Source organism: Nymphalis io, chromosome 14, assembly GCF_905147045.1.
Source record: "Nymphalis io chromosome 14, ilAglIoxx1.1, whole genome shotgun sequence".
In the NCBI taxonomy this organism is placed as follows: domain Eukaryota; kingdom Metazoa; phylum Arthropoda; class Insecta; order Lepidoptera; family Nymphalidae; genus Nymphalis; species Nymphalis io.
Window position 1 is genome coordinate 3033380 of NC_065901.1, and position 13491 is coordinate 3046870.

The window sequence follows — 13491 nt, forward strand, 5'->3', positions numbered from 1 at the left end:
CGGGCCGGCAAGGCGAAGGCGGCTAGTGCAGAACGTTTTTCCCATCTGTACTGACCGTCGTCGCGTTTGGACTCTACTACCACTTACCAACAGGTGGAGTAGAGTCATTTGCCCTCCCGGCGAATATAAAAAAAAAAAATATATATATATATTTGTAATAGCGACTTAGACAAAAGAATAATTCATTTTTATATTTTTGTTTTTATAAAGCATACAATCCAGTTTTTTTGTTAATTCGCTTAAGTTCGACGTATCCCGAGTCTCACTTACGGTTAGCCATGTTAGCTTTTTCTGTGCTCATACTTATACTTATATCGTTTTAACAATACGTTATTTTTAAATTAATTAAAAAAATACTTAAATGAAACTGTAATCGTAATATATCTTCGTTTTTAGCAATAACTTGTCTTTACACAACTTACTGAACTTACCTAACAAGAATATAAAATTTACTTGGAATAACTTTGGTTCTTAGTGATAATACTAATTATATTGTATATAAATATTTATTGATAATAATAATAATCACTGCGTATTATCACGCCCCACGAAGTCACCGTCCAATGTGACCAATGTCCATTGTATACAGAATTGTTTACTCTATTTGTGATATGCGCACGCGCGCTTGTTCTTACTTATTTTTAATTTTCGATAAATTGGATTTCGTTTAAGACAATAAAACTTTTTTATAAAATATGTTTGTTTTAAATTGTTTATGTTATTTAAATTCATCAGTGAAAAGTTTTTCAATTTAATTGCAAAGTACTAGAACACCATAATTCGAAAGGAGATAGGATTTGATAATAGGCGAGTAAACCGTAAATAGGTTAGTGAAATGTAAACGGCTTACAAAAGTGAGATTCAAACTAAAAAGCGACTGGTATTTGTGCAACACAAGCGAAATAAACTAAGGTAATATTTTATTGTTTTAATTAGCTAAACAATTTGATCGTTATATTTAAATAGGTGTGACGTCAAGCTTCCACTTAATGATAAATATTAAGAACATCTTTTTATTGACTTTGTTTTGATGTAAACAATACTAAGACAAATAAATAATTTGTTTCATTATACTTAAATGAATTATAATTAAGCATAATATATAATTAATTTTTGTATCTGACACAGTTAATATAAATTATTAACTAAAGATTTGTAACAAAAATGTCCAAATGAAATGAAATTTTTATATGTATTTCGAAAACCTTGGTCAATTTTATTTAAACATGTTTTTATTTTTTTATTTACTTTTACTTACTTACTTTAACTTTAATTGCCTTTGTGTAATGAAGCAACTAATATATTAACGGACAAGTACAAATAATGATAATGAAACTCTTTATATAATTTTGTAATAGTTATTATTCTTGAATAATATCTGATAAGTAATTGTTATCTTATTGAGTATTTAGGTTTTTAAATTTCAATTCATTAATATAAAATAATCTAGAATTTAATTATTTTTACGTCGTTTTTTCTATAAATTTGTATGTGTAGTTTGTTTTTATTTTAGTTTTAGTTTTAGTATTTTCTTATTTTAATCTTATATGAATTTGAAATAAAATCTCTTTTCTACTTCATTGTTATCTATGTAACTAGATATTTAAATATAGAAAATGCTTTGTAATAATACAAATACGAAAAAATAATTATATTATATATATTTTTATATAAGATAGGCAGACTGGCAAGTGGGTCACCTAATATTAAGTTATCAGCACCGCCCTTAGATATCATTAGCATTGTAAGATGTATTAACTATCCTTTACATCGCCAATGCGCCACCAATCTTGGGAACTAAGATATTATATCCTTGTGCCTGTAGTTAGCCTTTTCGTTTTTTTTTTTGCGCTAGAAAAACGCGTTACTCGTTTTCCCCACGGGAACAGTGTATAACATTACCCTTATGTGTGACTCGCCGGTGTCCAAGACGCCTAACGCGCCTCGAACATCGGAATACCCATTAAAAAATCAGCGGTACCCTCTCCTTCTTACGAGAAGCGCCACGGGATCACTTGTGCATGCTACCTGCGGTCGTGACGGCCTGTAGTTAACCTTTTTTTTAACGCTGGAAAAACGCATTACGCGTTTCCCCCACAGGAACAGTGGGGTGGTATGTGGGGCTCGCCGGTGTCCAAGGCGCCGAGTGCACCCCGAACATCAGAATACCCACTAAAAAACCAACGGTACCCTTTCCGTCTTAACGAGGAGCGCCACGGGATCGCTTTCGCATGCTACCGAAGCGGCCTGTAGTTACCCTGGCTCAATCACCCTTTAAACCAAAATGCAACAATACTAATTATTGCCGATCGGCGAAAGAATATCTGGTGAGTGGGTGGTATCTACCCAGCCTGGCTGGCTGCACAAAGCCTTACCACCAAGTAATTTCGGGTCTGTAACTAAAGTAAACTTAATTTTGAATACTTAAAAATAATAATGATTCTTCATATTTTATATTTGACCCAAAATTGTTTATATCGTTATACGAATTGGATAAAAAATTTATCTGACATTAACCTATATGCTTATCAAAACGTGTTTTATATTTAGATATCACGAGAATGATTGTTTTAATTACATATATTTGATGTATATAATGTTAAGAAAATACATTGTTCAAATACACTGTTCCCGTGAGGGAAATGAGTAACGCGTTTTTCCAGCGTTAAAAAAGGGCTAGATATAAGGCCGCAGAACCCGAGGTCCTGGGTTCAAATTTCAGGTCGGGCCAATAAAAAGTTATTGGGTTTTTCTGTAGAAAATTCTCAGCAACAGCCCGGAGTCTGGAAGTGTACATTCCCGTGCCTCGGAAAACATGATGCCGTTGCCGGCGGATGAACCCTTTCCGGTCAGTCGGATTGCCATCCCATCGGATTATGAGAGTTTGGGAATAGAAAGTACACCTGTGTTTTTTTCTCGCACGCACTAATTATACACCATAATATGCTCTGCGCAGTTCGCTAATCTCTCTTAAGCTTGGCCGCCATAGCCAATCTTTGTACTACACCGATTATAAATCGATTTTAACGTTTTTTTTACTTAATAGGTTATATTAAATAAAAAAAATATTCTTCGTTATTGTTTCGTTTAAATAAGCGAAAAATACATAGTAGAAAACGCGTGAACATTTGCGTCATTAAATGGGTCTAATTTAAGCAGCGTCTTTAGAAAGGCTTTCTATATTAATTGAATATACAAATTATAACAGTTACCATTGAAAATAGAAGTAGTTAATGAGTTTAAATAAAAAGCAATTTAAAAGTCTGTCTGCAGTGTCAGCTAAAGCAAGGCAAATCTATTTACAGGGCTTCTATTTTATTAATGGCTTTCGGCAATCTTCGTATTTCGACTGTCATCGTGTTCCTATATATTCCAATTTGCTTTGGAATATTATAGAGTTTTCAACTATTATAATCTTATTTTAGAGGTTTGCATGAGATTGTAATTATTGCAAATTAGTTAAAAAGACAGGAATGTTATGTCGTCTTATATAATTTATCACATAAGCATTAGCTTCATTTTGACGTTTGGGGAAAGCCACTCAAGTCACAGGGTGATGTGCTCGTGATGTCTCAATTTGAACTGAAAAGATATCTGATAAGGAGTAAATTAAAAAAAAAACATTAGCCACTCGTATCGCTCAAAATATATAAGTACAAACTGTACTATTACAAATACTTATGGTGTGAATTTACATGTAAATCACAATAAAACAATAACAATGATCGTAGTTCTAAATACAAATTATTATTATTATAGATAATACAAATAAATTTAATAATCAATTTTTTTTAAAGTTTAGATAGGTGGACGAGCACATGCGCCCATAAACATTGGCATTGTAAGAAATGTTAACCATCGCTTACATCGCCAATGCGCCACCAACCTTGGAAATTAAGATATTATGTCCCTTGTGTCTATAATTAAACTGGCTCACTCACCTTTCAAACCGGAATACAACAATACCAAGTACTGCTGTTTTGCGGTAGAATATCTGATGAGTGTTTGGTACTTACCTAGATGAGCTTGCACAAAGCTTTACCACCAGTACTAGACAGAATTACAAAAATAAGTCCGCCAAAGCAAATTAATGAGCCATCTGATGGTAAGTGTTACCAAGGTCTATGGACATCGGTTTTGTAAATATTTAAATAACAGTGATTTTGTATTTTATAAAAATGACTGTACATCAAATAAATTATAGTAAATTTAATAACTTAAGTTAACAGACTTTAATTAAATTTTTTTATATACAAACCATTAAAAATAACAGTGATTAAATATATTGTCCTTATATACTGACCTTTAACGGTGTTAAAATATTCAAAAATGATATTATCAATTCATTTTTTGTGTAGGATATACATACATACCTATGTGAAAATGTTTGAAAGCACTATGAACTTCTTCTCCTTCAATAATTTTACTGCTTTCTCAATTTTATCCTTGACGCATAACCTTTTTAAATTTTACTTAGCGGCATATATCTTGCAGCATTGTTGAATATTCTTTAAGAAATAAAAAAAAAACAATAACGTAATATTTTAAATATTTTATATATATAATTCAAAGAGGCATTATGTTAAATTGGCAGATTTAAGGAATAAGGAATTTCGTCACAAACTGAATTGTACGCTGGCAAAGCCGCGTTTTTGCTAGAAGATAATAAGCGCTTGGACTCCACTACCACTTACCATCAGGTGGAGTGGAGTCATTTGCTTTCCCGATATATGTATAAAAAAAACGTACTTTTTGAGCCAGAAATAATAAATAATAAATTACCCGCTTGTCGTCAATGATACGTCTAACTTTACGAAATATAAGAAATGTCAACTAACTTCACGTTTGACCTTAGGAAGGATGCTTCGACAGTCATAGACAATATTAAAATAGAAAATAATTAAAGCGCGGGAGTTTGCGAAAAATTGCAATCGTCCTAGGTACAACACTATCCTTGAAGTCCCGCGTAGGCGGACCGACCTAGGTACCCCTCGGGAAGACGGATTTTTAGCGGGTATGCCGGTGTGCTAGTTCGCACTAAGCACTCTAAGCACCAGCGAGTCCCACACTCCTCTCGCTTCATGAGGGGGAAACGTGTACAAGCGTTTTTAGATGCAGGCATATTTTTTATGTCGGTTTTAATTTTTTTTAATCGACATGTATAAAAATACTTGTTAGACCAAGCAAGTCATAGTGTTGTCATACCAAATGTCATTAAAATTTTCTTAATAATAAGTCTTATTTACCTTTGTACCTAACTTATCAAATGACTCACCCATATGCTGTGTAATATTATTTCTTTTAATTACGAGTTAGGGTATTAACTCACAAAAAATCATAATATGAACATGTAATATGAACATTCATTATTTTATTTTATCATCATAAATAACGAGTACCAAATGAATATTATTTTATTCATAAAATCTTTGTAACTGTTAAAAGTATGTATGTTAATTTATACGTATTTTTTTAGGATGTCATCAACAACATCATTATTCCAAGAAATAGCTTTCAAGGCGGAATTAGACCGGCATGTCGATCCGGAGTGTGAGCACCAGGCGCGCATACAATGTGGAGAGGATCCTACTACGCGTGCGGCAGTAATTGAAGAGCTAAGAAATACAATATACAGTAAAGTTAAACTCATAAGTGTTATTTTAAAGTAACTGACACAACGGCGTTTGTGTTTAGTCGTTTACTGCTCCTATATTGACATTGGATTTTTTTATCCTACTCTTGCTTTTATAAAGTTTCTTAAAAAGAAAAAGACAGAGACAACGATATCATTAAAAAAGGTCCTATGTGTAGACACGTGGCTTCTGACCATAGGCGTGTGCGCCTAGTTTATTATGAAAAGTACACGATCTATAACTTCATATATAGTATGAGTACAATAAACACAATTATAGATAAATTGATTAATAAACTTTATCTTGTGGCTACTTAGCCACATAAGGTGTTTTGTTCATTTTAATAAAATGTATTCAATGCAATTTGTTTTTCTTGCGTGTTTGCTATTAAATATTTTTATACACCATAAAGAAGCATTATCCAACTTAATATTGTAATAGTATATAGTAATATATTTATATAAAATACTACAATTATTATTTTGCTAAAAAAATGAAACTCAAATAAGTTGGCCAAGTCTTATTTAACATTATAGAGTGTTTTATGAGCAACAGTATTGATTATCAGATTTAACGCGTTTATTAATAGCGATACTTAGGAAATTACAACAATGTTTCTGTGTTCACTCATTTCATTCAACATAACTTCAATATATATAAAAATATGAAAGCATATAATAATTTAACGTCGACGAAAACATTTATGGTCTACAGCACTAATATTAAGGTACGCGTAATTAAATTGTTTTAATGATTGTAATTAACTAAAAAGTGCTCATAATCGGAATGTGTACAAAACCATTAAACTCAAATTTCGTAACTAACTTTTTTGTTTAATTTTTTGTTTTATTTTTTATTTTATAAACCTACGTATATTATCATCTTGTAGGGCGAGGCGAATGCCATCCACCACGTATGGACGATGCATTCTTGCTACGGTTCTTGCGCGCGCGCAACTTTATCCTCGCGCGGGCACATCGCTTGGTAGGTTATGTTACCCTGGTACATATGACTCAGTTGGTTAATCTTGAGGTAATTCTCAATGTAATCAATGTCATTTCATTTTTTTATCCGTATGTCTTGTTCTAGCTATTTTTTTACCTAAGAAATATAAGATTATTTAAAAAAAACGATAATAGATGGCGTTAGTGGATACTATTAGTAGAGACTGGTTAGTTAATTATGACTAAGTAGAAAATTATACAGATAATTAACTTCATTTAACATTTTGATTGCAAGAATTACCATTTTTCAAGAAGATTGCAAGGATATTACCGCATCCACATTAAAATTGTTATTTAACATAAGGCAATTCTGTAGTTTTTTTGTAACACTCAATTTTATTTTTAGGTGGTGCGCTACTGTAAATTCCGGGAACAAAATCAACACTTGTGGCGTGACGTGTACTGGTATGGGCTCACAAGACTTGGCAATATATTTGAAGGCGTTTTATTTGATAGGCCTGATGTTGGTAGACTTATTATATGCAGTTTAGGTTAGTTAGAAATAATATTTTAATTAAAATTGATTTTAATTAAACAAAAACTCGAAAAATATTAAAAGCCACGCTTTGCATTATGATATGTATATTATGTATTGTAAGAAAAATATTTTGTATCTCAGATATGAACCATATTATTGTTACCGACATTTTATTTATCAAAGTTATCACTAGATGTCGCTTACTCATAAAAATTCAAGCTACCGTTTGGTTCACAGTAAAAGTATATAGTGTTAGCAAGTTGATGGAGATCGCCAAACGCCTAAAAAATGCTCTCGACGGCTTATTTTGAGAGAGTTAAACGACACAGTAATCCGCTCATAGCATAGGCCTGCACGTACATCTCCCTCAGAGGTAACCTTCCGGATAGACTCAGGCGTCCAATGCACGTCCTGGACGATAATGACGACAGGATAACTGTCGCAAAGACTCCCTTCGAAGGGAGGCCACTATACCCAACACACATACACCGTTTCCGCCGGCAGAAGCGAGATCCCCGACTAGTGACGTCACGAAACCGGTCGTGACATAGTGTGGTGCTTCTTGCAGAAGCGCTTCCCACCCCACCCACTACGTTCCGAGCCGAGGTGCGATCTCGTAGGAGACACCGTCACGCGGAGCCAGAGACGGATGAAATTTCAATGGGGAGTCTATTACTCGCCACAACGCCCGGTGATGCTGTAAAGGCCAGTAGGGCAAACAGCATACATACAATCAGAAAAAAAGATGGAGATTATCTCAAACTTAAAAATCTTTCGCCTTTTACTAAAGATTTCCGTGGAGCACTCAAATGAGTCTTACTCCATTTGTGATGTACATTGTTTGTAGGATTTAATAGTTCGACAACCATCACAGACGGCTTCATTTATTAATACTTCACTTATTAGAAATGAGACGTACGATAGGCAAATTATGTACTGATGAGTCATACGTGTACGCTTACATGTAAAAACAGTTCCAAAAACTAGTTCCACGAGTATTTAGAAGTATCAGTATTTATTAATGCTTTGGTACTATAATTGGAAAAGCATTTAGATTTTTGATAATATATAAATAATAGGTACTAGTTATTGTTGTGTTGAGTCGCCTGCAAAGCGAAAATATGAATAAAATGCTTATGTACGCTATTCAAATTAAAATTGATTTTAATATCGAAAGCATGACATTTAACAACTAAGCAGTTTCACTTTCATCAAATTTCATAATTGCTTGCAATTTTATAAATAATTAATAACCTTTAAATTTATCGTAATCTATAAACCTTAAGTAGGTTTAAAGATTACTATATACTTTATTATTGTCTTACTTTTGCTCACAGTTAATTCTATACGATTTTATTTTGTTTTTATTTTTCTGACAATTTGCAGTCTAGTACCAAGAGCTGAGTTTATTACATCCTTTTATAACTCTTTAAGGCAACGTTTATTATATTATTCATCTTAATATTTATTTAAGATATATAAAGTAAATTCATTTACAATTATTTTAAATAAATCAAAGCTTAAAGGGTCGGTCCCTTTTATACAAAAAACTTATCAACCTGAAAAAATCAAATTCAACGGATCAAATTCAAATATTTTACAGGGAAATGGGATCCAGATATTTTGCCTGTAGAAGACCTTATACGGGGCTGTCTCGTCTTCTTAGAAGTGGGGATCATGCAGCCCAAGCTGCAGGTCCTAGGAGGCACCGCTATAGTGGATTGCGATGGCATCGGGATGAAGCACGTGCGACAACTGACACCTTCCATTGCAACACAAGCAATGAATGTTATGGGTGTAAGTATTCTGTCTGTTGATTTTATAAATTTCAATATATACAAGAACTCTAGAGACGCATTAGTATCAAAGACAAAAAGTTTAGTAAAAAATATTTCTCGGAGAACACCCTGGTCAGTAGAAAAATATTTTAAGCATTGTAGAATATCTTGTATTATAGACAACGCAACGTTTCAAAATATAAAAAAAATGTGTTGCTTATAGAATGTACGATTTGCCACTTGTGCCGATAATTACACTGCTTTACTCATGGATTAAGAACGTGTAACTTATAAGAGAGCGGTACCATCCAGATAGTCCTTCAAAAAGATCTACCATGGGTAAAAAGTACTACTTTTGTGACCTCCTAACTCAACGTGTAAACTATATTATGTATAAAAAACATGTTTTATATACGTAATATAGTTTACACGTATATACCTACATAAAATTAATTCTATATGCTATTCTATAAAATTAGGAACTTATTTAACTAAATTATTTATTTTTATATATCATGAAAAACAATTGCTATATTAAGCATATCATTATCTGCAGCTCACGTTTCCGATTCACCAGCGTGGTGTCCACGTGGTGAATTGCTCAAGATTATTCGAGAAGCTCTTCAATGTTTTCAAAAGATTGGCGCCATCAGATGATATTTGGAAGAACGTTTACTTTCATGGTTATGATTACAACTCTTTACATAGGTAGGATTAACATTCAATTTGATCCTCTAATATTACGATTCAAAAGTGCATTTAAGATCCTACTTGAAGAAAGAGTATTTGATTTGATTAAATCAAAGTTCAATTTACAAAATTTTAAGCTTTTTATGTTGTATGTTATATTATGTGGCAAATGGGCCACCTGATGTTAAGTGATCACCACCCACAGACATTGGCGATGTAAGAAGTATCTTAGGCGCCGCCAACCTTGGGAACGAAGATGTTATATCCCTTGTAGTAGTTACGTTAGCCTGTAGTTACATTGCCTCACTCATCCTTCAAACCGGAATGCAACACTACAAAGTATCGCTGTTTGGCAGTAGAATCTGATGAGGGGGTGGTGCCTAACTTTGGCTTGCACAAAGCCCACTAGCCCACCTAGTAAACTGATTAATTATTAGGGATTCGGTTGTTATTTTTTGCCCATCAGAAAACAAGGTTACAAATAAATATCTTTAGAAGATTTAAGAGTTACGCCGTTTCCTATAATAAATAATTAAAAACAGAAATAATGAAAATTGTTTTCAAGATACTTTCTAATAACGTTTCAAATCAATATTCCATACAAATCGATATGTTTAAAAATGCTCGAGGTATTTTTATTTTTTAATATTCTTTTTTTAAACATTTTTATGTTTTAAATACTAAGTTTTTTCGTGTATCCGTCGAATATCGAGCGTAAAATATTCTGCCAATGTCAAGCATCAAAGATATGACAAAATATAAAGAAAAACACCTTTAGATGTCATAATTTATAATGTAGTAAAAATACAAGATTTTACCCACTCGTATTAAATAATATATTAACGGGTAAAGTTTAGTAATATTATACGACGAGTATGTCATAATCTTTACGTAGTGTATGTTATTATATATTTTTGAATTAATTACCTTATTTGGCATACTACCTTACCTTCGACTTCTACCTTATATATTGTATTATATGACTAGCATATAAGGCCGCAGATCTCGATATCCTGGCTTTAAGCACCTAATCCAATTGGGTTTGTCTGCCGACATGTAGAGAAGGCTCGGTGTCAGAATGTTGGCAATAATTAGACTCCTGCACCTCGGACGACATTTTATATTGAGCCAAGCGAATGAAGTTGGAAAATTTGGAAAATCAGAAAAAACATATTGGCATATAGACTATTGCCTTAGCCTAAGACATTTACAGGCAATATTATATGAGCCTGAATACCTCTTGAATACCTCCTTCAATGTTAAATGGCAGTGGTGAGTTGACCAATGAATTTCATTACCATTAATTTATAATTATAAGTAAAAAAATATATTCACAGATACATTGATCCAGAATGCCTTCCGAAACGATACGGCGGCTACCGTGAACCAGTTTCACTGCAAGAATGGTTGACGAAGATAAAACATTACAAAAATAAACAGTTTGATGAAGACTTAAGAGCTTTAGGATATGCTATTGATGAATGAAAAGGCTGATGAGATTGTAAATAATATTCAGGCGGGTATCAGAAGCAGCTCAAGACTAGTGAGGCCCCAAAGGAATTGAAACGGGACCTTTAAATTTCACGTTAGAAATAGAAGTTGCAAGAATACAATAACATCATATTATGTAAATAAGTAATAGTTCGTTGTAAATATATGTGCTATCTGTGTATGCAAGTTTGTTTTATTTTCCAAATATAAACAATTCAATCCACGATAACGCTCCCCACTCTTTTTTTCAATCGCTTTCGTCATCGTCATCGTCATTAAACAATAGCTAATTATAAAACAATTATTACACGAACAAAAACAAGCCCCAGTTCCATATTTAGAAGATTTATCAACAAATAGTTTTATAAAATATAGATTCGGAAAAAAGAGCGGAAAAATGCACCTAGCATTGTGGATTGAACCATCTATATGATATACTTATGTATTCAATTAGTTAAATAGAAAAGTGAGAAAGTCTTTGTGTATAATTATATAAAATATTAACATTTGTTCAAATAGAAAACATAATATGTTATTGGTAATGTAAGTTAACATAGCGTAATAACAAAGATTTGTGACCCGATGTAAGTTTATAATCAATAAAATATTTACATAATGCATATCTTTAACGGTAATGTTTCAGAAAGTGAGTGAGAGTGAGTGAGTGATTATATAATAATAATATCCTGGGACATTTTTCACACACGGCCATCTGATCCTAAATGAGGCATGTACAAAGCTTGTACTATGGAAACGAGACAACTGATATACTACATATACTATTTTTCCTTTGTAAATACATACTTATATAGATAATTACACCCAGACTCAGGACAAACAGACATGTTCATGCACACAAATAGCTGTCCTGGGTGAGAATCGAACCCACAACCTTCGGCGTGAAAAGCAAGCATACACAACCACGCCAACCGGCTCAAATTACAGAGTGTAACGTATATAATATCTTCTGAGCTGATCTCTAATTTCTAGCATAGATATACATTTGTTTTTTTATGTTCAAACACACACATACATACAAACAAACAGAACTATGAAGCGCCACAAGCAAACACAATATAAATAAAAAATAAAAAAATCAGATCACCCAAAATAAACATTTCAATTTGATTAAGCGCTTTATCTGTTAACGATGTAATAGTATTCTATAATAAACATGAACTGGGCGAGCGCTTATACAACAACTGCAACAAGTTGCAACTCGATGATGCAATGTAATCTTGATAAGAAATAAGTAATTTTGTGCTATTAACATACAATGCTAGTGCGTTGTATTTGTGTTTATTGCTGTGTTTTTTTACTACTTACAAATCCTAAAGATATTTCATATTCGGATTGATTGAATTTTACTCATTAAGACTCCTCACAGATAAGAAAGGCCGCAGGAATATTTTTATTTACGCATCCGGTATTTCTCCCATATCCGTTACGATCCTAATTCGTATCATGGGAGAGAGAGACAGTCACTGCGAGCTTACCGGTTGCCATTTTCCACTGGGGATATAGAGTCATCCGATCTCTTGTTATTTCTATTACAGGCAGCTATCAATATGACCATATGAGTATGTGCGCAAACACAGATTCACTAGCTACTCTCTCGCTAGTCCGATGGGACGGCAATCTGACCCGGGCGGAGACTTGTAAAGGGCAGGCTTTTGGTAGCTACTTTTTGAAGAACAGATGTGTAGCACAGCCAACTTACGTACTCCAATCAGAAGAGTCAGAATTTCTTAATAAACGTAATCAATACTTGTTATTAATTTGACTCGGGATTCAAATCCTTCGGAACCTCGGAATTTGTAGCCATTAAACCAAGAGGCAAATCCTTCGTTAGACTGTCTCTATGTCTGTGTTTATGTTTGACTAGATATTATAATCAAATTTAGAATATAACTGTAGAATTCATTACAAATTTTAAAATATTACAGGACCTCACCATCACATATTGAATTATTTTGCTTATATGATAAAAAACACAATCAAAATGTATTCATGTAGTCTTACGAGAACTTTTCCATCCGGATCGGAATGTACTGAGAAGTATCAGGACGAATCTCTGCTTAAAGAATGCTTAGTATTTTATGATTATACCGTATATTATTTAATTATTTACAACTAAAATTATACATTTTGCATGAACATCGACTAATTTTACTTACACACAGTTGTATAATATATTACTTTTTGTGACATACTTTTATGCTGTTAATCGTTCTGACGCTTGTTTACATGTAATATATAAAAATCAATATTTGGATAAAACGCAGTAATGGTAACAATTCTGCGTTTTCTTCTTTCGAATGTGAAATGAATAATGAAAGAAAGAGTCGAGTTAACTAAACAGCCACTAAGAAAGTAAGGTCGGTGTAGTCTAATAACAATAATATTAAATATTATGA

At 32.8% G+C, this 13491-nt stretch overlaps 1 protein-coding gene and 1 non-coding gene across 2 annotated transcripts; both read left to right on the forward strand.

Moving 5' to 3' along the window:
• The first annotated feature begins 583 nt into the window (after positions 1 to 583).
• On the forward strand, positions 584 to 11255 carry LOC126773414 (clavesin-1-like). The gene is made up of 7 exons (XM_050494357.1): positions 584 to 912; positions 5477 to 5634; positions 6523 to 6617; positions 6984 to 7128; positions 8719 to 8912; positions 9450 to 9601; positions 10921 to 11255. Exons 2-7 carry the CDS (start codon positions 5478 to 5480, stop codon positions 11066 to 11068), a joined length of 891 nt encoding a protein of 296 aa, XP_050350314.1. The 5' UTR covers positions 584 to 912; position 5477; the 3' UTR covers positions 11069 to 11255.
• Positions 7857 to 7969, forward strand: LOC126773527 (U5 spliceosomal RNA). Its single transcript, XR_007669741.1, has one exon. It is a non-coding gene; the product is annotated as a U5 spliceosomal RNA (small nuclear RNA).
• Positions 11256 to 13491: the final 2236 nt, after the last annotated feature.